General features: G+C 40.3%; 1 protein-coding gene across 2 annotated transcripts in view; it reads right to left on the bottom strand.

Moving 5' to 3' along the window:
* Positions 1-23,097, bottom strand: part of si:dkey-256h2.1 (uncharacterized protein LOC337520 homolog) — a 205,749-nt gene that overhangs the window by 120,123 nt on the left and 62,529 nt on the right. For both annotated transcript variants that reach the window (XR_009447272.1, XM_048522441.2), the window contains exons 5-6: positions 9,599-9,739; positions 3,463-3,584 (exon numbers count right to left, since the gene is read on the bottom strand). Coding sequence is in view for 1 of the 2 variants with exons in the window: in XM_048522441.2 (XP_048378398.2) it covers positions 3,463-3,584; positions 9,599-9,739 (263 nt within the window). In the remaining variant the exon portion in view is untranslated. The remainder of the gene's footprint in view (positions 1-3,462; positions 3,585-9,598; positions 9,740-23,097) is intronic.

Here is a 23,097-nt window from a genome sequence, read left to right as displayed (position 1 = left end):
GCATCTAAAAACTAAACATTTAATAGAAGTTTCAAAAGGAATGTCATTTGTTACCAACCTTAGCAAGTCATTGGAAGAAGCAAGAGAAAGAGCAGAGAAGGGTAGCGTAGAAGACATAACATGTTTGGGCTTTCAAAATGCTTTCAAAAGTAACACAAGTAGATGCATGTCTAAATTCAGAATATATAGATTCAGGGGACGGCAGCAGAATGGACAGCAATTTCGCTATAAAACAGAAAACAGAGAGTAATGGTTAAAAACAGCTGCTGAGGTTGCCAAAAAGTGGGAAGTGTTATTTCACAGGGATCAGTATTGGGACCATTGCTGCTTGTAATTCATAATAATGATTTGGCTTAGGAATCAGAAACCAATACTAAACTCGAGCATACTTAACACAAATGAAGCACGTGATAAAATACAAGATGTTAATGGACTTATAGCATGTATTTTTAATTGGCAAAGCAATTTGAAGACAGAGGAACGTGAGGTGATGTATTTAGAAAGGAACACTAAGGAAACTTGAATAGTAAGAGACATAGTGACATGTAGGAACAAGCAGAATTATAAATAAAGATTTGAACAGAGTGACAAGAAAATGTAAACAGAGTGACATATTTTAATTAAGTACGTTAAATAAAGAAAACAAAATACCAATGCTTATTTCTAGATGGATTAGATTGAAAAATATTGAATAAATACAGCAAGTTTTTAAGATGGAATCTGAAAATGTCAAAGAAGGGGAAGAAGGTAATGTAATTCTCCAACATGGAGCTTCTGGTCGAGGGAGTGGGGAAAAGGCAAAGGAGTTCAGCCCACCAGACCCAGGTAGCCTGGTTCATGTTTGCCACCCTGGTCAGTGCCATCTCCACCATGCAGGGGTACAGTACCTTAAGAAGGTGAATTACTCTCTCCATTCTGCCAGGGTAGGTGCCTCGCACCTCTCTTCTACCTCAGACTAATTCCATCTCTGCTACTGCACACACTTACCAACAACACTTCATGCTCTGCCACTCTCACTACTGCTTGCAGCATCTCCCTTCATTTGCTCTCATGCCCCCCAATTTCCTATACCACTGACTCAGCAAATCCCCTTAACTGAAGAATGCTGACCAGCAAGGCAAGCTGCCTGGTTGTATGTCAGTGCTAATTGCCACAGCACTGTTTGGAGAATACTTGCAGCCAGCAGTGAACTGAGCCTGTCGGGTACCCATTTCATACTGCAAATTCTCAATAATCACCTTGTTTGGTGCTTTTGGTAAAATAGGAAGCTAAATATTACTGACATAAATTGAAGTGGTAATAATGCATTTAACAAGCTATAATTTTCCTTAATCAGCAACTCGCTGTGAGAAATTTGCTTCACTACTTAGCAAACACCATAAAAGTTGCAACAAGCTGTCAAGATCGACTTTGCTCAACGCCTTGCCCAATTTGGCCACAAATGTCACCACAGACCACGTTGCTCAGATATCGATTGAATTCCACCCAATATTTTGGAGTCCAACATGACTCTTCTGTGGAACACAGTTTAAGTCATTATAAACTTGTGGAGGACCTTGATTAGATGACTTAATCATTTTAAGACGCTGAAGAAAATGGCACACTTTCAAGGATGACGCAGAACTGAGCAAGTATTTGTATCAACAAGAATTGAACAGTTGGAGCTCTGTGTCTCTAGAAAAGAGAAGGTGGATACGGACCGTGGTCTTTAAGATTATAAAAGGATTTGATAGGGTACATTATGAGAAAATATTTCTGCTTGATTAAAGCTAAAGGCACTGATAAATCCAATAATTAGAACAGAAGAAACCTCTTTACCCAAAAAATAATGAAATATGAAATGCTTCACCATAAAGAGCGGTTCAGGCAAATAACATAGATGTATTTAACGGGGAGCCACATAGCATATGAGGGAGAAAGGACTAAAAGGGGACATAAAGTACAATGCCAGAAAGCTGATGTAGTACATAAACATCAAAGGTCTTTTTCTGTACTTTAATCTCAATGACTCATGCCTTCCCATCATATTAACATTGTGTGTTCGAGGAAAACGTGTTGAGCCTAAACTGCTGGAATCATCCATGTCATTCTTTTCCATCAAATAATGTCCTTTTATAATCAGGACATTCCAGATAACTATCAATTTTCCAGATGTGATACCAATACAGATCTATACGAAACTAAAATATATGTATTTATTCAGTCAACTACATTGCATATTTACCCAAGTACCTGATATCCTTACAACATTATATTAACTAATTTTTTTAATAACCACACAAATGAATTTTTTTAAAATCATGCCCACATTTTTACATGCCAAGATTCATACATTCCCTACAATTTGGGAAGAGGCAATTCAGTCCATCAAGCACCAACCACCTGAAGAACTTCCTTCCCAGGCCCAGCATAAAACCCTGCATTTACAATGGCTACCCAGCTAGCCTGCACATCCCTGGGCACTAAATACAATTTAACATGGCCAACCCACCAAATCTTTGGACTTTGGGAGGAAACCTGGGAACCCGGCGGAAACCCCACACAGACATGGGGAGAACATGCAAACGCCAATGAGACAGTCATCCAAGGCTGGAATCAAACCCAGGTCCCTGGTGCTGTGAGGCAACAGTGCTAACTAATTCTGATCATGCTGCCCATGATTGATAATTGTTTAAAGAAAGATATTTTATATCATGTAAAGTGTTATTATCTTAAATCTTATTGATGTCTTAAGTAAGGAAGATAGACTACGATTCACCCAAGGAACAGGATAACAGATTTTATGGACTGCTTCAGGATTTTGGCTGTGGATCTTATGAAGGATAAAAAACAGGAGAAGTCCTTTGCAAGTCTGAAAGAGGGAGGCTCTGAGTTGGGGTCGGCTCGATTGGAGCATTTTGAGATGCTGGCGCACTGTAGCGAGTGTGTATTTCAAACGTCGCAGCGAGAAGGGTCCCAACCCGAAACATCAAGCTCTCCTGCTGCTCTGATGCTGCTTGGCCTGCTGTGTTCATCCAGCTTCACACCGTGTTATCTCAGCTTTTATGGACTCACTTGTTTTACTGGAAGCACATTTAGGACAGGGCAGCAGACATATCTCCTAAGATGGCATGGTATATAAGATAATACCAGTAGAAAAACCAGGAATGTTTTCATTAGAAAAGAGGAATTTATGAAATTAGGTGATAGAACTATTTAAAGATATCTAGGGTAGGACAGAGAAAATAGTAACTGACTGCTTACACTCACTGAAGGGCCTATTTATACAGGAAGACATGTCTTTGTATTAGCTAACTTGTCCCGACGAGAAGTAGAAAGTCATAAAATTAATCCTGAAATGTTATTAGTCTACTAGATAACAAAACGAATATTACTTAAAATTTAGTGTATCTGTTGTCAGTGAAAGTATTTCTGTAATTAGCAACATAGAAAAATAGCTATAGAAAAGATAAATAATATTACCTTCTGGGAGTCTCACAGTTGCTACTGCTCCTTTTCCCCCCTGCATTACAGTGTCATTGAACACATTTATTATGGTAGCTGATTTCTGAAGCTTTGCATTCAAGTTTCTCGTATAAATAAACCTTTGAAAAAAAACAAAAAATTACTAAATTCTGCTGGCATGATTGGGCATACAGTTATTTCTGATAATAACATGATAGTTTCACTCTTGTGTGACTTCATGCTATAGAAAATTGCGCAATAAAAATAACACGGCGTTGGGCAGACCGCCAAAAATATTACTCAAAATCGAAATAAATATCATAGATAGCCTAACACAAAGGACAGCACAGTTTAAATAAATGCTATTTATTTAAATAATGAAATAATACAGTATATGTGACACTTTATCTTGAAAACATTTGAAGCAAACTTGATGGGGAAGAGAGTGGTTTTGAGGTTGCTGAGCTGTTAAGGCAGGGGCTGAGGGTCATCATCATCATTATCATCACCGCCTTCAGTTGCAGTTGTGGTTGCTGGGCTAGGATGAAAAATAATTAATCCAGAAGTGGTTGGGTGTGGTTCAATGTCTTTTAACTGTTTTGTGGAGGTTGGTTTAAAAAGGACATCTAGTTTTTGCATTTTTTCCATTTTTATTCTTTCATAAAGAATCTATTCTTAAGGTGCCAAATAAAACCTATTTCACGTACTGCTATCCTGCTGCATTCAGCGTTGTAATCATTGTCCTCTAACAGTGCAACTGCTTCTCAACTTCCCTCAGCATAGAAAACAAAAGAGAAGTGGAAAGCTTTCGTGGTGCTACATCCTGGACTTCATCTTCTTCATCCCTAGCTTCCATTTCCCCCTCAGCAACTAGTTGTTGTAGCTGTAGAGAGGTCTTCACAATGGGACTCATGCAGCTCTTCAACATCCTCACTTTCCACTTCTTCAAACCCAACTTGCTTTGCAACAGCAACAGTAACAGCAACACAATGTTCTTTATTCTTGGGGGCTCCTCTGACAGTTCAAAGCCTTTAAAATCATGAATAAAATCTGGGAAAAGCTTCTGCTAAACTGCATGCAAGCAGTCCTAACTGACATCATCCCAGGCCTCCACAATAATGTTAATAGTATTCTTGAAATTAAAGCTCTTCCAAAATTGAAGAATATTGTTCTAATTATCCCTCTCAGTAGCTGCAATCAGTCTCTTAAATGTCTGCCTTAAATAATAAGCTTTACAAGCTGCTTTTGCACCCTCGTCCATGGGTTGAAGGAGAAAGGTATTGTTTGCAGATAGAAATAGCACTTTGACGTTTTCAGAAAGCTCACCAGTGGCAGGAGCATGTCTTGGCGCAATATCTAGGATAAGGAGAATCCTGAAATCCATTTTTTCCCTTGCAATAACTTCTAAAAACATCTTTGAAAACATCAACAATAATGTCAGAAAAAAAAATTTCCCCTTCATCCAATCACTTTTGCTTGACCTAAAGTAGACACCTAGAGTAGACTTAAGGTGACCTTTTAAGACCTGTGCTTTGGCTGAGTACACCACCACAGGCTTAAGTTTGAAGTCTCCACTAGCACTGGCACCCAGCAACACAGCGCAACCTTAAAGCCTGGAGCATGTGCTTCATTCTTAGAAGTGTAGGTTCTTGATGGCATTTCCTTCCAGTATAATCCCGTCTCATTCACATTGAAGATTTGCTTTAAGTTGTAGCCTTCTTCCTCAATCAATTTTTTTCACAATGGGAGAAAATGTCATCAAACGTTCCTTATCTGCACTGGCAGCTTCACCACATTTCCTTCTGTTATGAAAAGCATAGCGGTTCTTAAAACCAGCAAATCAGCCACTACTAGCACTAAAGGCAGGCACATCAGCAAGATTTTCAGCATTTTTCTTTAGGTCTTTATAAATTGGTACGGTTTTCTTCTTTATGGTGGGAAAGCTGGTCCCAGGTCATGTTTTTGTTTGATCTTCCATCCACACACCTAGAAGCCATTCCATCTCCCCAAGCTCCTTTGGCCATGGTCTCACAGGTTTGCTAGCACTCAGGCTTATTCCAGCAATACAGTTTGCTTTAATTTTTTCAGCTTCGTCTCTAATGATGCATAACAGACTTCTTTATCACATGTTCTTTCATTAAGTTCAAAACGCTTTGTAATACCTAACTTCTCTTGAAGTGTTGTAGCCTTGCTTTTATGTTCAACATCCACAATTTTATCACCAGGACACTTCTTGTAAACATTCTTGTTACCTCTTCCTTCCATATTTATGGGTAACACAGCAAAATTTGCAAAAAAATAATGAAAATTACAGAGAAGTTCTCAAAAATCACTTCACAATAAAGCACGTGTATTGCGGATAGAATTGCGTAATAGCCAACACATGTATGTGAAAATTCACATATTCATCAATCGCATTACAGCCAATTCACATTGACAAAACACATGTAACAGCAGAAAGGACTGTATGTTATCTTGTACTGTTTAAATCAATCTCCACCTGCCATTAAACACAACTCATTGGTAGCCACTAACAGTTCCTATTAACAGCTATTCCCCTCCTATGCAGATCGGTATCCACTCCTTTATCTGTCTATCTGCTCTTCTCAATAGAAACTGAAAGAACTGCAGATGCTGTAAATCAGGAACAAAACAGAAGTTGCTGAAAAGCTCAGCAGGTCTGGCAACATCTGTGAGGAAAAATCAGAGTTAATGTTTCGGATTCAGTGACCCTTCCTCAAAATGCTGAGATGCTCCACTGATGTTTTTGGATCAGAAATTGGCTAGCTGCATGAAGGCTGGGGGCGGTGGTTGATGGGAAATGTTCATCCTGGAGTTCTGTTACTAGTGGTGTACCGCAAGGATCTGTTCTGGGCCACTGCTGTTTATCATTTTTATAAATGACCTGGATGTGGGCGTAGAAGGATGGGCTAGTAAATCTGTGGATGACACTAAAGTCGGTGGAGTTATGGATAGTGCAGAATAATGTTGCAGGTTACTGAGGGACATAGATAAGCTTTAGAGCTGGGCTGAGAGGTGGCAAATGGTGTTTAATGTGGAAAAGTATGAAGTGATCCACTTTGGAAGGAGTAACAGGAATACGGAGTACTGGGCTAATGGTAAGATTCTTGGTAGTGTGGATGGGCAGAGAAATCTCGGTGTCCATGTACATAGATCCCTGAAAGTTGCCACCCAGGTTGATAGGGTTGTTAAGAAGGCATACGGTGTGTTAGGTGTTATTGGTAGAGGGATTGAGCTTTGGAGCCATGAGGTCATGTTGCAGCTGTACAAAACTCTGGTGCGGCCACACTTGGAGTATTACGTACAGTTCTGGTCGCCACATTATAGGGAGGATGTGGAAGCATTGGGAAGGGTGCAGAAGAGATTTACCAGGATATTGCCTGGTATGGAGAGAAGGTCTTATGAGGAAAGGCTGAGGGACTTGAGGCTGTTTTCGTTAGAGAGAAAAAGGTTAAGAGGCTACTTAATAGAGACATACAAGATGATCAGAGGATTAGATAGGGTGGACAGTGAGAGCCCTTTTCCTCGGACGGTGATGGCTGGCACAAGGCGACATTGCTTTAAATTGAGGGGTGATAGATATAGGACAGATGTCAGGGGTAGGTTCTTTACTCAGGGAGTAGTAAGGGCGTGGTCATTGGATAAACATATGGATGATAATTAAATAGTGTAGGTTAGATGGGCTTTAGATTGGTTTCACAGGTTGGCATAACATCAAGGGCCGAAGGTCTTGTACTGAGCTGTAATGTTCTATGTTCTATGTTCTATGTTTTATGTTGCCGGACCTGTTGAGCTTTTCCAGCAATTTCTGTTTTTGTATCTGCTCTTCTCTCTCTCTGTTCTCTATCTCCAGCTATCATTTACTCCTCATCCCTCCCCCGACCCTACCTTCTCCATACAAACCGACATTTTCCTACCGACCATCAGTTCTGAGGAAGGGTCACTCAACCTTAAGCACTAACTTCGATTTCTTTCCACAGATGCTGCCAGATCTGCTGAGCTTTTCCAAGAATTTCTATTTTTTTTTGTTTCTACCATACCTTTGCCCAATCACTCAGCTTATCCAAATCACACTAAAATGTTTCTGCGTCTTCCTCATAGCTCACACTTGCACCTAGTTTTGTGTCATCTACAAATTTTAGGATATTACATTTAGTTCTTTCATCTAAATCATTGATATAACCTTGTGAGTAGCTGAGGTCCTAACACTGATCCTTGCAGTACCCCACTAGTCACTAGTTGATACTTGGAAAATGACCCATTTATTACTACTCTTTGTTTCCTGTCTACAATCGTGTTTTCTATCCATCTCTATTAACTCCAATCCCATATGCCTTAATTTTACATGCCATTCTCTGATGTGGAATTTTGTCAAAAGCCTTCTGCAAGTCCAGTTAAATACTTTCACTGGCTCCCCCTCATCACCTCCGCTGATTATATTCCTGAAGAATTCCAGTAGATTTGTCAAGCCTGGTTTCTCTTTGTAAATCCATGCTGACTCTATCTAATCCTGCTAATATTTTCTAAGTGCCCTGCTATTAAATCTTTTATAATGGACTCTAGCATTTTCTTCACTACCAACATCAAGCTGACTGGTGTCTAATTCCCAGTTTTCTTTCTCCCTCATCTTTTTAAAATAGCACAGTTATCTTAGCTACCCTGCAATCTATAGGGAATGTTCAAGAGTCTGTCGAATCTTGGAAGATGACCACCATTTTATCACCAGACTACATTTGGAACTTTCAGTGTCAATGACAACCATGCAGGGGATCAGCGAATTTAAATACCTATTTAGTCATAAAGCATTTGCATTGCTTGGAAATATAGTTTAAGCCATGATACAGGGAAAACATGAGAGGTGATTTTATTCATTTTTCCCTTTCTCCATGCGGAAACAACAGACGCAGTTTGAAACTATTCACCAAGTGTAACCAGGAAGGTCGATGAAAATGATCTGATATTAATACCCATTAAAACTCCATCTTGGTCTTCTGAGCAAGTTGCAAAAACATCCACCTGAAGCTAACAGTGGTTTTCTTTACATCCACAGAGTGGGTTAATTTTAATTAGTCACCTGAACAGAAATGTATTGTGAATTCCTCAACCTGCATAATTTCAGAGAGAAAATATTGGGCAGGCAAATATAGATAATCATTTTGCATTTGTTTTTACCTTCCTTTTTGTAATGGAATATACAGTTTGCTGCACAAAGTCTGGCAAGATAGACTGTAATCTCCCAAATCCCTTGCTAAACACATGACTATTCCAAAACCTATGTCTTACAAATTAGCCATATGCTGGTTATTGCTCCTCTGGTCTTAACTAGTACTCTTCTGCTGCCCAACATAGAAACCTGTGCTAATCAACCAGCTTGCACACTCTCCGTGATCAAAGTACATAGCTTACTGTACAGCATGCATATCAGTTCCAGGAAAATCGTACATTTGTCATTTGTCCAACTTCTGTACATATCCAATCTTCCCTTCACTTAAAATTAGGTTTCACCTGCAATCTTTAGAAGCTTCATACAGTTCTCCATGGCTCCAAGTCCCCAAAATCCAAAGCGACCTCACAATTCCAGACATTGAATTTCATCTGCTAGTTTTGCCCATTCATTAAGAATGTATTGGTTTCATGAGTCTAAATCTTTCTGTGTAACTTTCTGCTATTCCTAATTACAATCCTGTGAAATACAGTATATTCTCTTTGTCCCTACTCACTGCCATCTACATCCCACTTCACTAGATTTTGTGCATTTTTAATTTTGCTAATAATCTCAGGATGTCACTACCATATTCCTTCCTATTTAAATTTTATGGAATATTCAAGGGCAACAAAAGAATGAATTGCCTTCTCAAATGGAAAAAATAATCAATCATTCATTAAAATTGAAAGAAGAAAGCTAGTCTAAACTTTATTAAAATATTATTTTCTTTTCTGATGGTTCTGCTTCCTAGGCTTCCTGAAATTGACAGACTTATTTGGTGGAGGCAAAATTAAATATGGATTGAAAATGTAAATTTGAGTCAAAAATAAATTAGAATATAGTTACTTCCTAAACTACAATATTTCCTTTAAGACTCCAACTAAAATTATGAAAGGAATGCCTGTTCATTATTTAGCAGTTCCTTACCATTGAGCTTGCCAGACAATGAAATTAAATGTTGGATAGAGGAACCAACCCAATTCTGACAATTTTCCCTCCTTGTCAATTCCAAAGTAAAAATTGGGTGAAGGAGTTTGCTGGAATGTCACGTTCACTTTGGCATGGTTTCTGTGTAAAATAGCAATAAACAAGTAAGTTAAAAATAATGATGTAATACTATGAATATTAATACTCTACTTGCAAAAGCAACATTTCTCTGATGGGAACTTTTACAGAAGATCAGCAGGAACACCAAGCAAATCACAAAAAACCTGCTTTAAGTCGTTCATATAATTGATCTGGACATACCCCTAATCTTTTGCAACACAATCCCAAGGGAAATTTCCAGCAATTGTGCACAAATTTCCAGCTTCAGATAGCTTTGATTTTTGGGTTCATTAAACAGATCAAGATTTTCTTGAATCCAGCAGTAAATTTCATCAACAAAATTATTTTCAAAGCCTCTGTGACATATATTGCTGAAGAGACATATATGCCACATAAGCTTTTTATCTTACACTCATCAGGACAGAGGCAAAGATGTCAAATTTCAAAGGAAGCTACAACTTTTCATCGTGGAATAAGGGTGTTGATTGGTGGACAACTCAGATTGGTTAAAGCACCACCATGGGGAATGCATCAGGGAACTGTTGACCCCTAAGCTCTTGTTTAATTTGGAAGAGGTGCAATGCTTAGATTTGAGTAACGTTACTGTTCAAGAATAAAAGCGACAGTACTATGGAGGTGAAATTGGTTCAGAGACAGGAAAGAGACATAAGTAATTAATGGATGTTTCTCCAATGGGAGGAACATTTGTGGTGGAGTTCCCCAGAAGTCAGTGTTGGGACCCTCGCACCTCCTGATTTGAACAACCCTGGTTTTCATGGTCAGAGCACAATTTCAAGCATTAAAGAAGATACGCATCTTGGGATCACTGTGAACTCTGAAGGCAATACCTTCAGACTTCGAAAGGACACAGACAAATACATAAAATGGGAGAAGTGGCAGGTGAAATTTAAACTAGAAATCTGCAAAGTGATTCTTTTTGTGAGGAACAACAAAGACTAGATAAAGGAAGATTTCTAAAAAGTATTAGAGGGAGTTGGGTGTATCTGTGGATAAATCATTCAAGAAAGCAGAACAGGTTAACAGATCAATTAATAAAGCATATAGTGGCCTAGGTTTCATTAATCAGGACACAGAGTATGACAGCAAAGGAAGAATGTGAGGTGCTGCATTTTAGAAAGGCAAATCAGAGCAGGACTTATACACTTAGTGGTAAGATCTGGGGAGTGTTGCTGAACAGAGACCTTGGAGTTCAGGTTCGTAGTTCCTTGAAAATGGAATCACAGGTACATAAGATAGTGAAGAAGGTATCAGAGATAATAGGAACTGCAGATGCTGGAGAATCCAAGACAACAAAATGTGAGGCTGGGTGAACACAGCAGGCTCCTCCGACACTTCCGCCATCTACAATCCGACCCCACCACCCAAGACATTTTTCCATCCCCACCCCATCTGCTTTCCGGAGAGACCACTCTCTCCGTGACTCCCTTGTTCGCTCCACACTGCCCTCCAACCCCACCACACCCGGCACCTTCCCCTGCAACCGCAGGAAATGCTACACTTGCCCCCACACCTCCCCCCTCACCCCCATCCCAGGCCCCAAGATGACATTCCACATTAAGCAGAGGTTCACCTGCACATCTGCCAATGTGGTATACTGCATCCACTGTACCCGGTGTGGCATCCTCTACATTGGGGAAACCAAGCGGAGGCTTGGAGACCGCTTTGCAGAACACCTCCGCTCAGTTCGCAACAAACTACTGCACCTCCCAGTCGCAAACCATTTCCACTCCCCCTCCCATTCTTTAGATGACATGTCCATCATGGGCCTCCTGCAGTGCCACAATGATGCCACCCGAAGGTTGCAGGAACAGCAACTCATATTCCGCCTGGGAACTCTGCAGCCTAATGGTATCAATGTGGACTTCACCAGTTTCAAAATCTCCCCTTCCCCAACTGCATCCCTAAACCAGCCCAGTTCGTCCCCTCCCCCCACTGCACCACACAACCAGCCCAGCTCTTCCCCTCCACCCACTGCATCCCAAAACCAGTCCAACCTGTCTCTGCCTCCCTAACCTGTTCTTCCTCTCACCCATCCCTTCCTCCCACCCCAAGCCACATCCCCATCTACCTACTAACCTCATCCCACCTCCTTGACCTGTCCGTCTTCCCTGGACTGACCTATCCCCTCCCTGCCTCCCCATCTATACTCTCTCCACCTATCTTCTTTTCTCTCCATCTTCGGTCCGCCTCCCCCTCTCTCCCTATTTATTCCAGAACCCTCACCCCATCCCCCTCTCTGATGAAGGGCCTAGGCCCGAAACGTCAGCTTTTGTGCTCCTGAGATGCTGCTTGGCCTGCTGTGTTCACCCAGCCTCACATTTTGTTGTCTATAGTGAAGAAGGTGTTTGTTATATTTGCCTTTACTGGTCAGTGCACTGAGCAGAGGATTTGGGACATTGGTTAGGCCACTTTTGGAATCCTGCATTCATTTCTGATCTCCCTGCTATTGGAAGGATGATATGAAACTTGAAAGGGTTCAGAGAACATTTACAAGGATGTTGCCAGGGTTGGAGGGTTTGAGCTATAGGGGGAGGCTGAATAGGCTGGGGCTAGTTTCGCTGGAATATCGGAGGCTGAGGGGTGACCTTTAGAGGTTTACAAAATCATGACAGGCATGGATAGGGTAAATAGAGAAGGTATTTTTCCCAGAATAGGGCATCCACAACCAGAGGGCATAGGTTTAAGGTGAGAGGGGAAAGATTTAAAAGGAACCTGAGGGGTAACATTTTCACTCAGAGGGTGGCACATGTATGGAACAAGCTGCCAGAGGAAGTGATGGACGTTGGTACAATTACAATCTTTAAAAGGCATCTGGATGGGTACATGAGAAGGAAGGGTTTGAGGGATATGGGCCAAATGCTGGTAAACGAGACTAGGTTTATTTAGGATGACTGATCAGCATGAACATGTTGTATTGAGAGGTCTGTTTCCATGCTGCACATCTCTATGACTCTAAGTTAGAGGTTATGTTAATCTTGCATAAAACACCTGTGTGGCCTCAACTGGAGCATTACATCCAGTTCTAAATGTCACTCTTTAGGAAGGGTATAAAGTTGAATGCAGAAAGAAAATTATGAGAATGTTCTCAGGGATGAGGGCTAATGCCAGAGGCCAGGTTTATAACTTGAACAGAAATTTCATTAATTTTTTAATTAACCGTAGCAGAGCAAAGTTAAACCACAAGGTAATCTAATAAATATCTATGATTTAAATCTAATCTTCTTTGATGCTAGCTTCCTCCTCCACTCACACAAAGCCAGACAAACAGACACTGTAAAGGGATAAATTAAAAGAGAAAAATGAACGAGATGTAACTGGTCAGGTCATTTATGCAGACTTCACAAACTGCAACATCATAGACACATAATATTATATCTTCCAAAGACACTGGTGAATACAACCAGCTTCCGTTAGGCTCTGCTGAATATTCAAATAATATTTATAACTGAGATTCCATTCTCCAAACTTTCAATGAGTTGATAATGGAGGGACAACCAGGGATCAATCAAAGCTCTAGCCTGTAGCTTTCACAGGCACAAACCTTCTGACTTAAAGACAGTTCACAGTTTAGACTCTTGCCTCTCCCTGCCAGACTGACAGTCTGCCCACAAGGTCCTGGTTAATATTCAACATCTGTCTCTGCCTTAGTGTAATACCCCTCGGAGTCAATGTACCTACAGTTTTATATACGTACACTTTTAACAAGGCTCAACCCAGATTTTACTTCCAGGAATGGCTTCATAATCAAGTAACAGTTCATTGGCTCTCTTTTTGAAAAATATACAAGTAGCTGCTCACAGTCCAAAGGTCACGTACAATTCTCAGCTTCAAACCAACAATAATAAGAAATAAAAATATTTTAAAAATGAAGGTCGCAACAGAAATATATGCCATATTAGCATGTAGATAAATGGAGATTTGCAACAAAATACCATTGCAATCCTTATTCCTGACAAACAAATCCACAAAGATGACCTGTATGGATATCATAAGCTTATGCTCGCTGGGTGGCAGTTAAGAAAATTCTACAAAGGAAAGAAAGGAAGGACTTTGCATTTATACTGTCTTGTACATCCTCGGATATCTCAAAGAGATTCACAATCAACAATTTACTTTCTAAATTATAGCAAGTGTTAATATTGACAAAATCAAGTACCTTGCCAGCAATTACAGATCTCTAATCCTAACTTGGCAGTTGCCAGTTACAGCAAAGTACAGAGAGGGGAAGGCTTGATATAATGTTCAACCCCAAATTGAGTTTCTTCATTATCTCTATTTTATTGCTAGGACTGCGCCAGTTTCATTCCCTCGTTCCAAAATCATAATCCACAAGAACTCAACCTCAACTTCCACCATCTCTTTAAAGGAACACAACAATCAAACCTATCCTCATTGAACTCTAATAACACCTTTTCAGTCCAAGGAGCACATTTCAAGATTTTCATCCATTTTCCAATTTTATCTTGGAACCAGAGGTCATGGAATGATATTGGCCAGAAGCAGAAAATGATGTGAAGAAAATTAACAGCACATTTTGTAACATAGCTATTACCTTTTCTATTGGTTTCAATAGAAAAAAAAAGAAACATGGCATAAAATCGGCTGCTGTTTCTTAATGAGTCCATCACGCAGCGTCACTGAACTCCCCATAAATTCCATTGTATTCAATGATGATGAAGACGCTGATGTGGTAAAACTACTTAAGACTGGTCTCTTTTATGTATCCGATCCATCCAGTCACATTAAACATCTCTCTTCTTATTGCCTCAATGTAATTTATCCATTAAAAAATCTCCAAATAAATAAAAAAATCTCCCAGCAGAAATAACATGATAAATCAAATAAAACCTCCAGTTCCAAGGAAGGCTCCTTGGACCCGAAACAATAACTCTGCTTTCTCCTCATTGATGCTGCAAGACCTGCTGAGCTTTTCCAGCAATTTCTGTTTCTATTTATGATAAATAAAATTGGATGTGATTCAATGCACAATATGTCATGGCAGAACAGCCGATGTCAATTCATATAAATCCACTTCTCTGTATCAGTGTTGACAGGCATGGGGGATTTACAAAGGTATTCACTGGGATCCATGGGGTTTCACGCTGTAAATCACAAGATGCATTTTTTCGCAACATCCAATACAGTTCTGACACACTCCCTCATGTTGCGTTACAATAAGGAGTTTTGATTTATGTAAATAGGTAATTTGAAACGTCAGCCTTCCTGCTCCTCTGATGCTGCTTGGCCTGCTGTGTCATCCAGCTTTACACCTTGTTATCTCAGATTCTCCAGCATCTGCAGTCCCTACTACCTCTAATTAATGAAGATCTGCTTTGCTGTCACACAGCATACCAAGAGCAGAAAATGTTCTTTAACCTTAGGAAACACTTCTACTGCCAAGTGTCATGCAGGCCCAGGATGTCTGACTGCCACCATGGTGCAGGGACAAGTGTAATTCAGTCACAAATTGCGTACAAGAAAAACAGGAAGTCATGCAGCTTAGCTTGGAAGATGTGGCAGCTTCAGATTGTATTGTGTTGCTGATGCTGCTGTACAAACAATTTATTCCGGTTGGCAACTCTGTTCTACTGGTACCAACAACTAGAACAAACAACACAGACGTTGGCAAGTTGGGGGGCTGATTGTGTTGGAAGATGTTGTGTTTGCAGGAATGGTGACAGTAGCAGGGGAGCTGATCACAGTGTGCATTGCTATAACAAGGGAGGAGAGAGGGGCTGACTATTGGGTATGTATGGACGGAAGAAGCTGATTACAGTAGCTGTGGCAGAAGGGAGATGAATACTGTCCCTGGGAGAGAAAGAGGAGAGGGGTTAGTTATAGTGTGGGTGGGATCAGGGAGGAGGACTTCTCTGTGCTCTGTCACCAGAGAACATGTAAAACTTAGCAGGAACCTACATAAGTACACACAACAAAACTTTAAACCAGTTATTCGAAAACACACATTCACATTTATATGCAGTTTTATATATTGATCCTTTACACTGTACAAGCTTTAGTAATTCTATACTGAATGCCACTTTGCTGCTTTCTTGCTGCTTTGTTTTTGTTGGCATCTGGGTAACATTACTTTTCAGTTGCCAAAATCGGGTCACATTAGAAAAATTGTTTGAAATACTACTTTAATATATTTGGATAACAAACATTAATAAATCTGAAATTCAATAAATACTGTTAACCTGGTATCAATTGATGTTTGTGGAAAAGAAATCCCACTTCACCACGATGTTTCCAAAATGGTCTAACTCTACATTTTTGGATTATGCATCCAGTCCTTCTCAACCAAATGAAAATAATTTTATTCCCTTATCTATTCCCTTAATATTTTGGAAACTTGGAACTAACTGAAATAACTCCAGAGGCTAATGTCCTGTCACCAAGTCACCCTTTATTTATATTTGGAGAGTCCTTGACACTGAGCTAGCTCCCTCAGAGCCAGCTCTCAGAATGAACATATGTCTCACATTCCTGTTCTAATCTGTCTCATCATTTTGCAAGTGCAAGCCACAGACCATCCAAGTCCAATTGTATCCTTCCTTCGATGTTGTGCCCAGAAATGCTCCAATGTTCCAGATGTAGTCAAACTAGAGCTTGGTATAGCCTTTGGGTTTTATGTTACAAAAAAGCTAGAAATAATAAAAAATACCTTTTTCTATACTTGTTAGGAAAAAAAAACTAAAGCCTGACATATATCTATATCAAAACCTATTTGCCACAGTATTACCTATCCAGTTAATCTATCAAGAGCTTATTTCAATTTCATACTTCAAATGTTACACTGCTTACATTGTTGTTTCTGTGTCTTCACCAAATTTAGTCATATGGCTTTTTAATCACATCCTCTAAATCATTAAATATTGTGATTAGTTCAGGCCCCAGCAGAGATTGTTGTGAGACACCACTGGCCACATCCTGCCAATTAGCCTGCCAGCTGTAATCCCCACTCTGTCTCATACCATTTCCTAGTTTCCTAACCAGGTCTATAATTTACCTTCAATCATGAGCTTCAATTTTAGAACTAACACTCTATAAGGAAGGGCTTCTTCAAATGGCTTCTGAAAATCAGCATAAATAAAAGCCATTGACATTCCATAATCTACTTCTTTAATCATCTTTCCCAAAAAAACAATTAATTGAGCTGAATGAGGCACGGCCTTCCCTTTACAAATCCTTGCTGGGTCTCTCTGATCAACTGAAAACTCAGTCACCCCATCCTGACTTCCAGACTCTTACAGTATCCTGACAACAAATGCAAGGTTAACACATCTTCAGTTTCCTAGTTTCCTTCTGTTAACTTTCTCTGTAAGAGCTGGGGTGGGGGCAAAGGTGATGTGAGTGCAGGGACGGGAGTGACTCGAAGCTGAGTGACTGGATAGTCAGAGGGAGATGTGAGAGCTGGGGTTGGAATTGTTGGAAAGCAGTAAGAGTGGAGGACAGTGCAAACTAAAATTATAGAATCACAGAACTCATACAGTGCAGATAAGAGACCATTTGGCCCATTGAGTTTGCACTTACCTTCCAAAAAGCATTCACCCAGACCTAGTCTCCTATCTTATCCCCGTAAGCCCGCATTCACCATGTTTAATACACCAAACCTGCACGTCCTTGGACTGTGTGATGAAACCAGAGCCCCTGGAGAAAACCCATGCAGACATGGGGAGAATGAGTAAACTTCACACAGCTAATCATCCAAGGCTAGAATCGAACCCAGATTCATGGCGCTGTGAGGCAGCAGTGCTAACCACCGAGCCACCATGCATAAAAGGCACATACCTATTCATTGGGTTTTTCAGCACAGGAGTTAGCCTCACAAACCAGTTAGTTAGGCCATGTCAACTATTTAAAACAAATCCAGGGATATGAAGCTGTCAGCACTTGGTTGGAGCTCCATGGCTGCTCAGGGCTCACAACCCCAAAATCTCAGCTCACATCCCGACACGCGATCACACTTTGGAAAGCCCTGAAATAGACACTCAGAAATTGTTTCTACTAGCTGGGGAATCTTAAACATGGGGCAGACTATCCAGATAAAAGGGCAAGAGGAGCAGAAATTTCTTCTTTCAAATGTTTATAAATCTTTGGAATTCTCTATCCTAGAGCTTGTTGGTTAAGGCTGAAATAGATACATTTGGGTCGCAATGAATCATGGGATATGGGGAATGGGCAGGAAAATACCACAAGGACAGAAGTAAAATATCAAACTGGGAGTAAATAGACACTTCACAGAGTTTAGCTCGATCTCAGGGTTGGCATTTCAGTAATATCAGACCAGATTATGAGGTTTAAAATGATCTTATTGCAGGCATCTTCATTGAAATTACAGGGTCCTAAGAGGTCTGTATTGAAAGCAAAATGTCAATTCATTGCAAAGGTCAAGTACAAGGAAAGAGAAATTATAAAATTTCTCTGTCATTCAGAGCTAAGTTGTTCTCTATTGAGTAAAAAGGTTTGTTTAAACCTGAAATTAATTTATAAAGGCAAGTGAAATTGCAGAAGTAGAACAAGGAAGTGACTTTCAAAGTGAGTTCTCAAAGCTGTTCAAATGTTTAAAGAAACTGAAGAAAGTGTAGCACATTACCCCAAGGATTGAAATGAAACCATTCTGGTCATATAAACCAAGAAAAGTACCATATCCATTCTTGGATCAGGTTAAGGAAGAAAAGAGTTTATGCAAAGAAAATGAGTAATTTCACCAATAATTATGTTGACAAGATGGTGTTCATCACTGGTTACAGGACAAAAATCAAATGCTTCAATCAAAATTTGTATTGGTACAGTGAAATTCAATAATTGGCAGCATGGTGGCTCAGTGGTTAGCACTGCAGCCTCACAGCACTAGGGACCCGGGTTCAATTCCAACCTCGGGCGACTGCCTGTGTGGAGTTTGCACATTCTTCCCGTGTCCGCGTGGGTTTCCTCCGGGTGTTCCGATTTCCTCCCACAGTCCAAAGATGTGCAGGCTAGATCGATCGGTCATGCTAAATTGTCCATAGTGTTCAGGGGTGTGTGGGTTATAGTGGGGATGGGTCTGGGTGGGATGCTTCAAGGGCAGTGTGGACTTGTGGGGCTGAAGGGCCTGTTTCCACACTGTAGGGAATCTAATCTAATCTAAAACCTGGTGGAACGTGAGGTCTACCCAAGGTCTTCAACAGATTAAGTCTAACAAAAATAGCCAAATGTAACCTATTCATCAAAATGAGTGTTAACAGTAAATTTTGGCAATTACCTCAGGATCATGATTCCAGAAAGCTGACTATGTCTTTTATGCTTTTTCTGAAGAAGGGTCTCAACCTGAAACGTCAGCTTTCCTGCTCCTCTGGTGCTGCTTGGCCTGCTGTGTTCATCCAGCTCTACATCTTGTTGTCTATTTTTTTTATGTTCTAGGCACTATTGTTTTAGCAGGTTGTCATTTTAAATAGCATATGTGCCAGAAATTTTTCGAAGAGCAATATCAAACACTGTGGGTGCCATTGACAGGCTAACATTTTACACGAATGACATAATCGTACATGGAGCCATAAAACAACATGAACATGACAGAGCATTAGAGCACTCATGTCAGAACTAGAGTGTGTGGGGCTCACATTGAAACAAAAGTGCAAGTTTGTAAATCCAATATTCTTGTGTCCAAATTTTCCAAGTTACAGAAATCACAGCAGATCCTGAGAAAACCAAAGTTTTTAGGGAATTCCCAGCATTAAGGAACATCACAGAACTTACGAAGTTGCCTTGAAATGGCAAATCAAAAGGAGAAGTTTTTAATCAAACTTAAAATATGTCAATAAGCTTTTGAGACACCAAGGTCAAGAACAGTGTTAGAACATCAACCAGGAAACATTTTTGGCAAAATCAAGCACTTCCTGAACCTATCAGAAATCTTAGCATACTACAATATGTGCATATGACCCTAGAGGTAGCTAATTCAACTTCAAGGGGATTGGGGTGAAGTAATACTCTTTCAGGTGTAGAAAGACAGAAAGCATTGACCACTACTATGTCTCTAGTTTAGGGTTTCAAAACTGAGTCACTACCCCCAACGGAATCACTAGCCAAAATATTAGGTTGAAAGCTCTGGTGCAGAAATGGCTGTCAAGAGTTCTGACCAAATGCTAAAAGCTGTGAGTCTGTTCTAAATTGTTAATAGTGGATATGGTTTATTTGTCAGAGCTTGTAGACTTTAATATTGCCCTAACAATCCTAAAGGGAAGGTAGGTTTTTTTTACTTTATGAACCCATGGCTTAAACAGCTTTCTCCCAACCCTTACAGATCGCTCACCCCTCCCCCATCTCCCATGCCCACTGGTTTTGTAGGTTTCTCATCCCCATTCTAATTGGTCTACAGTATTTGCAGCTTCTGAGGGCCAAAATGGGATCATAATGAGAAAATTTTTGGCAAGTTCTGCTCTCACTTGCTGGGGTAGAACAATGGGATGCTAAAATTGAAAAAAAAACTTTAATAGTAATATGGCACGTAAATCATTTTAGTATTATTTAATGAGCTTACTGTTTAATATGGAGACTGACTGCCAGCCATTGATAACTCTTTTGAATTCAAAAGAAATAAGTAGAATTTAATGGTTCATACTGAACCAAATGGGTTATGATTCAATGACTGAATATGTATTGAGGAAGTACAACGGGGATAGTAGGAACTGCCGATGCTGGAGAATCTGAGACAACAAGGTGTAGAGCTGGATGAACACAGCAGACCAGGAAGCATCAGAGGAGCAGGAAACTCAACGTTTCGGGTCTGGACCCTTCTTTAGAAATGGGGGAGGCGAAGAGTACTCTGGAATAAATAGAGAGGGGAGAGGCAATGATGGAAGGTGGATAAAGGAGCAGGTAGGTGGAGAGAAGACAAACAGGTCAAGGAGGCAGGGATGGAGCCAATAAAGGGGAGTGTAGGTAAGGAGTTGGGATGGGGGTTAGTCAATTGTGGGAAGGTGGACAGGTCAAGGAGGCAGGGAGGAGACCGGTAGACAGGAAGTGGGGGTGGGGGTTGGTCAGTGAGGTGGGAGGAGTGGATAGTGGGAGAAAAAATGGACAGGTCAAGGGCGAGCTGGGCTGGTTTTGGGATGAGGTCAGGGCTGGGGAGAGTTTGAAGCTTGTGAAGTCCACATTAATACCATTGGGCTGCAGGGTTCCCAAGCGAAAATGAAGTGCTGTTCCTGCAGCCTTTGGGTGGCATCATTGTGGCACTGGAGGAGGCCCAGGATGGACATGTCATCCAAGGAGTGGGAGGGGGTGTCGAAGTGGTTCGCGACTGGGAGGTGCAGTCGTTTGACACGAACCAAGCGTAGATGCTCGACAAAGCGGTCTCCAAGCCCCCAACATGCTTTCCCCGATATAGAGGAAGCCACAACGGGAACAGTAGATACAGTATACCACATTAGCGGGTGTGCAGGTGAACATCTGTTTAACGCGGAAGGTTTTCTTGAGGCCTGGGATGGGGGCAAGGGGAGAGGTGTAGGGGCAGGTGTAGCACTTCTTGTGGTTGCAGGGAAAAGTGCCAGGGGTGGTGGAGTTAGTGTGGAGTGTGGAGTGGATGAAGGAGTCATGGAGAGAGTGGTCCCTCCAGAAAGCAGATAAGGGTGGGGAGGGAAAAATGTCCTTGGTAGTGGGGTCAGATTGCAGGCGGCGGAAGATGAAGCATTGAATCTGGATGTTGTTGGTGTGGTATGTGAGAATAAGGGTATTCTGCCTTTGCCTAAATGAAAACGGACACACTGTTGAGGATACCATAATATGGAGCAGACAGGCAGATTTTGATTTCACTTAAGAGGCTTACACAACAGAAATCACAAAACATTTACATATAGAAAGTAAGCTGCAAGAGACTTGAAAAGCTCAAAAAATGGATGAAAAGCAACTATAGATTAAGAAATAAAGTCTGAAAGGACGACCAGACTATGTAAATAACAATTTCATATTGTAACACTATTGTGAAGAGCATAGATATCACATTGTCATCAATAACTTGCTGGACTGTCCTCAATATGAGATTAGTTTTACCAAGAGACCTTAGACTTGAAATTCTTTAGAGAGTTCATCACAGACATTTAGATATGATAAAGTGTCATGTAATAGTCAGTAAGGAAAGGACTCACAATTGCATTTCATGTACAGTGAATAGCCAAGAGAAGAACAACCATCATTTTTCTATGAAGGCCATGGAAGCACTTGGTAGTGGATTTTTTTTCAAATTTAAAACCATTCATAATTTGTAAATAAACAGTTTAAGTGATTCAATATTAATTTAATTGATATTATAGGTACACCACACCATGCTCAAGTGAAAGGAGAAGTTGAGAGAGGAGGCCATACAATCAAGGAGAAGAATGAAGATTTAAATATTGCACCATTGAACTGAAGGTCATCACCAAGACAGAATGGGTTGCTGAAGGTCAAGAAACTGAAAACAAATCTTCCATTTCTGTCTTAGAAATTACTGCCTAACATCACTGAGAATATCTTGCAGAGTGAAACAACACAAAGAAGAGCAAAGAGAGAATGAAGTTTATAAACTTTATGAAAGATACAGGGTATGACAATTACAAGTGCTAAAGCCCAGAGTCAGAGTATGGGTAACAGATCAACAGAGAGAAGGAACGATCATAGTTAGAATTCAACTGAGATCATATAGGGTTAAAAGAGATCATGGGATAATGAAAAACTATAACACATTGGCACCATTCAACAAGAAGCCAATGGAAACATAGATTTAATTCTAAGAAAAAGAAGAACAAGTGCTGTAGAACAGAGGGACCTCGGAGTGCAGATACATAATTTTTTCAAATTTGGGTCAATTATAGACTGGGTAGTTAAAAAGGCATTTACACGCTTGCTTTCATTCCTCAATCCTTTGAATATAGACGTTGAGAAGTCATGTTGAGGTTGTTCAGGATGTGGAGGTGCTGGTGTTGAACTGGGGTGGACAAAGTCTGAAAATCACACAACACCAGGTTATAGTCCAACAGGTTTATTTGAAAACACAAGCTTTCAGAGCCTCAGCCCTTCTTCAGGTGTTAGTGAGAGACATAGTTTCAGACACAGAATTTATAAGTAAAAGATCAAAAGTCCACACCATTAATGAGGGTGCACTAAAGAAACCTCAGATGCTTTTAAATCTTTCATCAGTTAGAAGCTTTTAATTTATTAATATATGTATGTAAATCCCAGAATTCCTTTCAAGTCATGGTCCTGAGAGAACTAAAGGTTTTATCAGTGTAAAGAAGAGGTGACATTTTAGTTCAGGCAATGCATGTTCGGTGTGAGGCCTTATTTAGAACCTGTTTATGTTTTACTTTGGAGTCAGACTGGTTTTATTTCTAACCTATAAA

This window comes from Stegostoma tigrinum, chromosome 2, assembly GCF_030684315.1.
Source record: "Stegostoma tigrinum isolate sSteTig4 chromosome 2, sSteTig4.hap1, whole genome shotgun sequence".
NCBI lineage: Eukaryota > Metazoa > Chordata > Chondrichthyes > Orectolobiformes > Stegostomatidae > Stegostoma > Stegostoma tigrinum.
The sequence above is the reverse complement of the archived record's forward strand: the minus strand, read 5'-3'. Positions and strand labels throughout refer to the sequence as shown.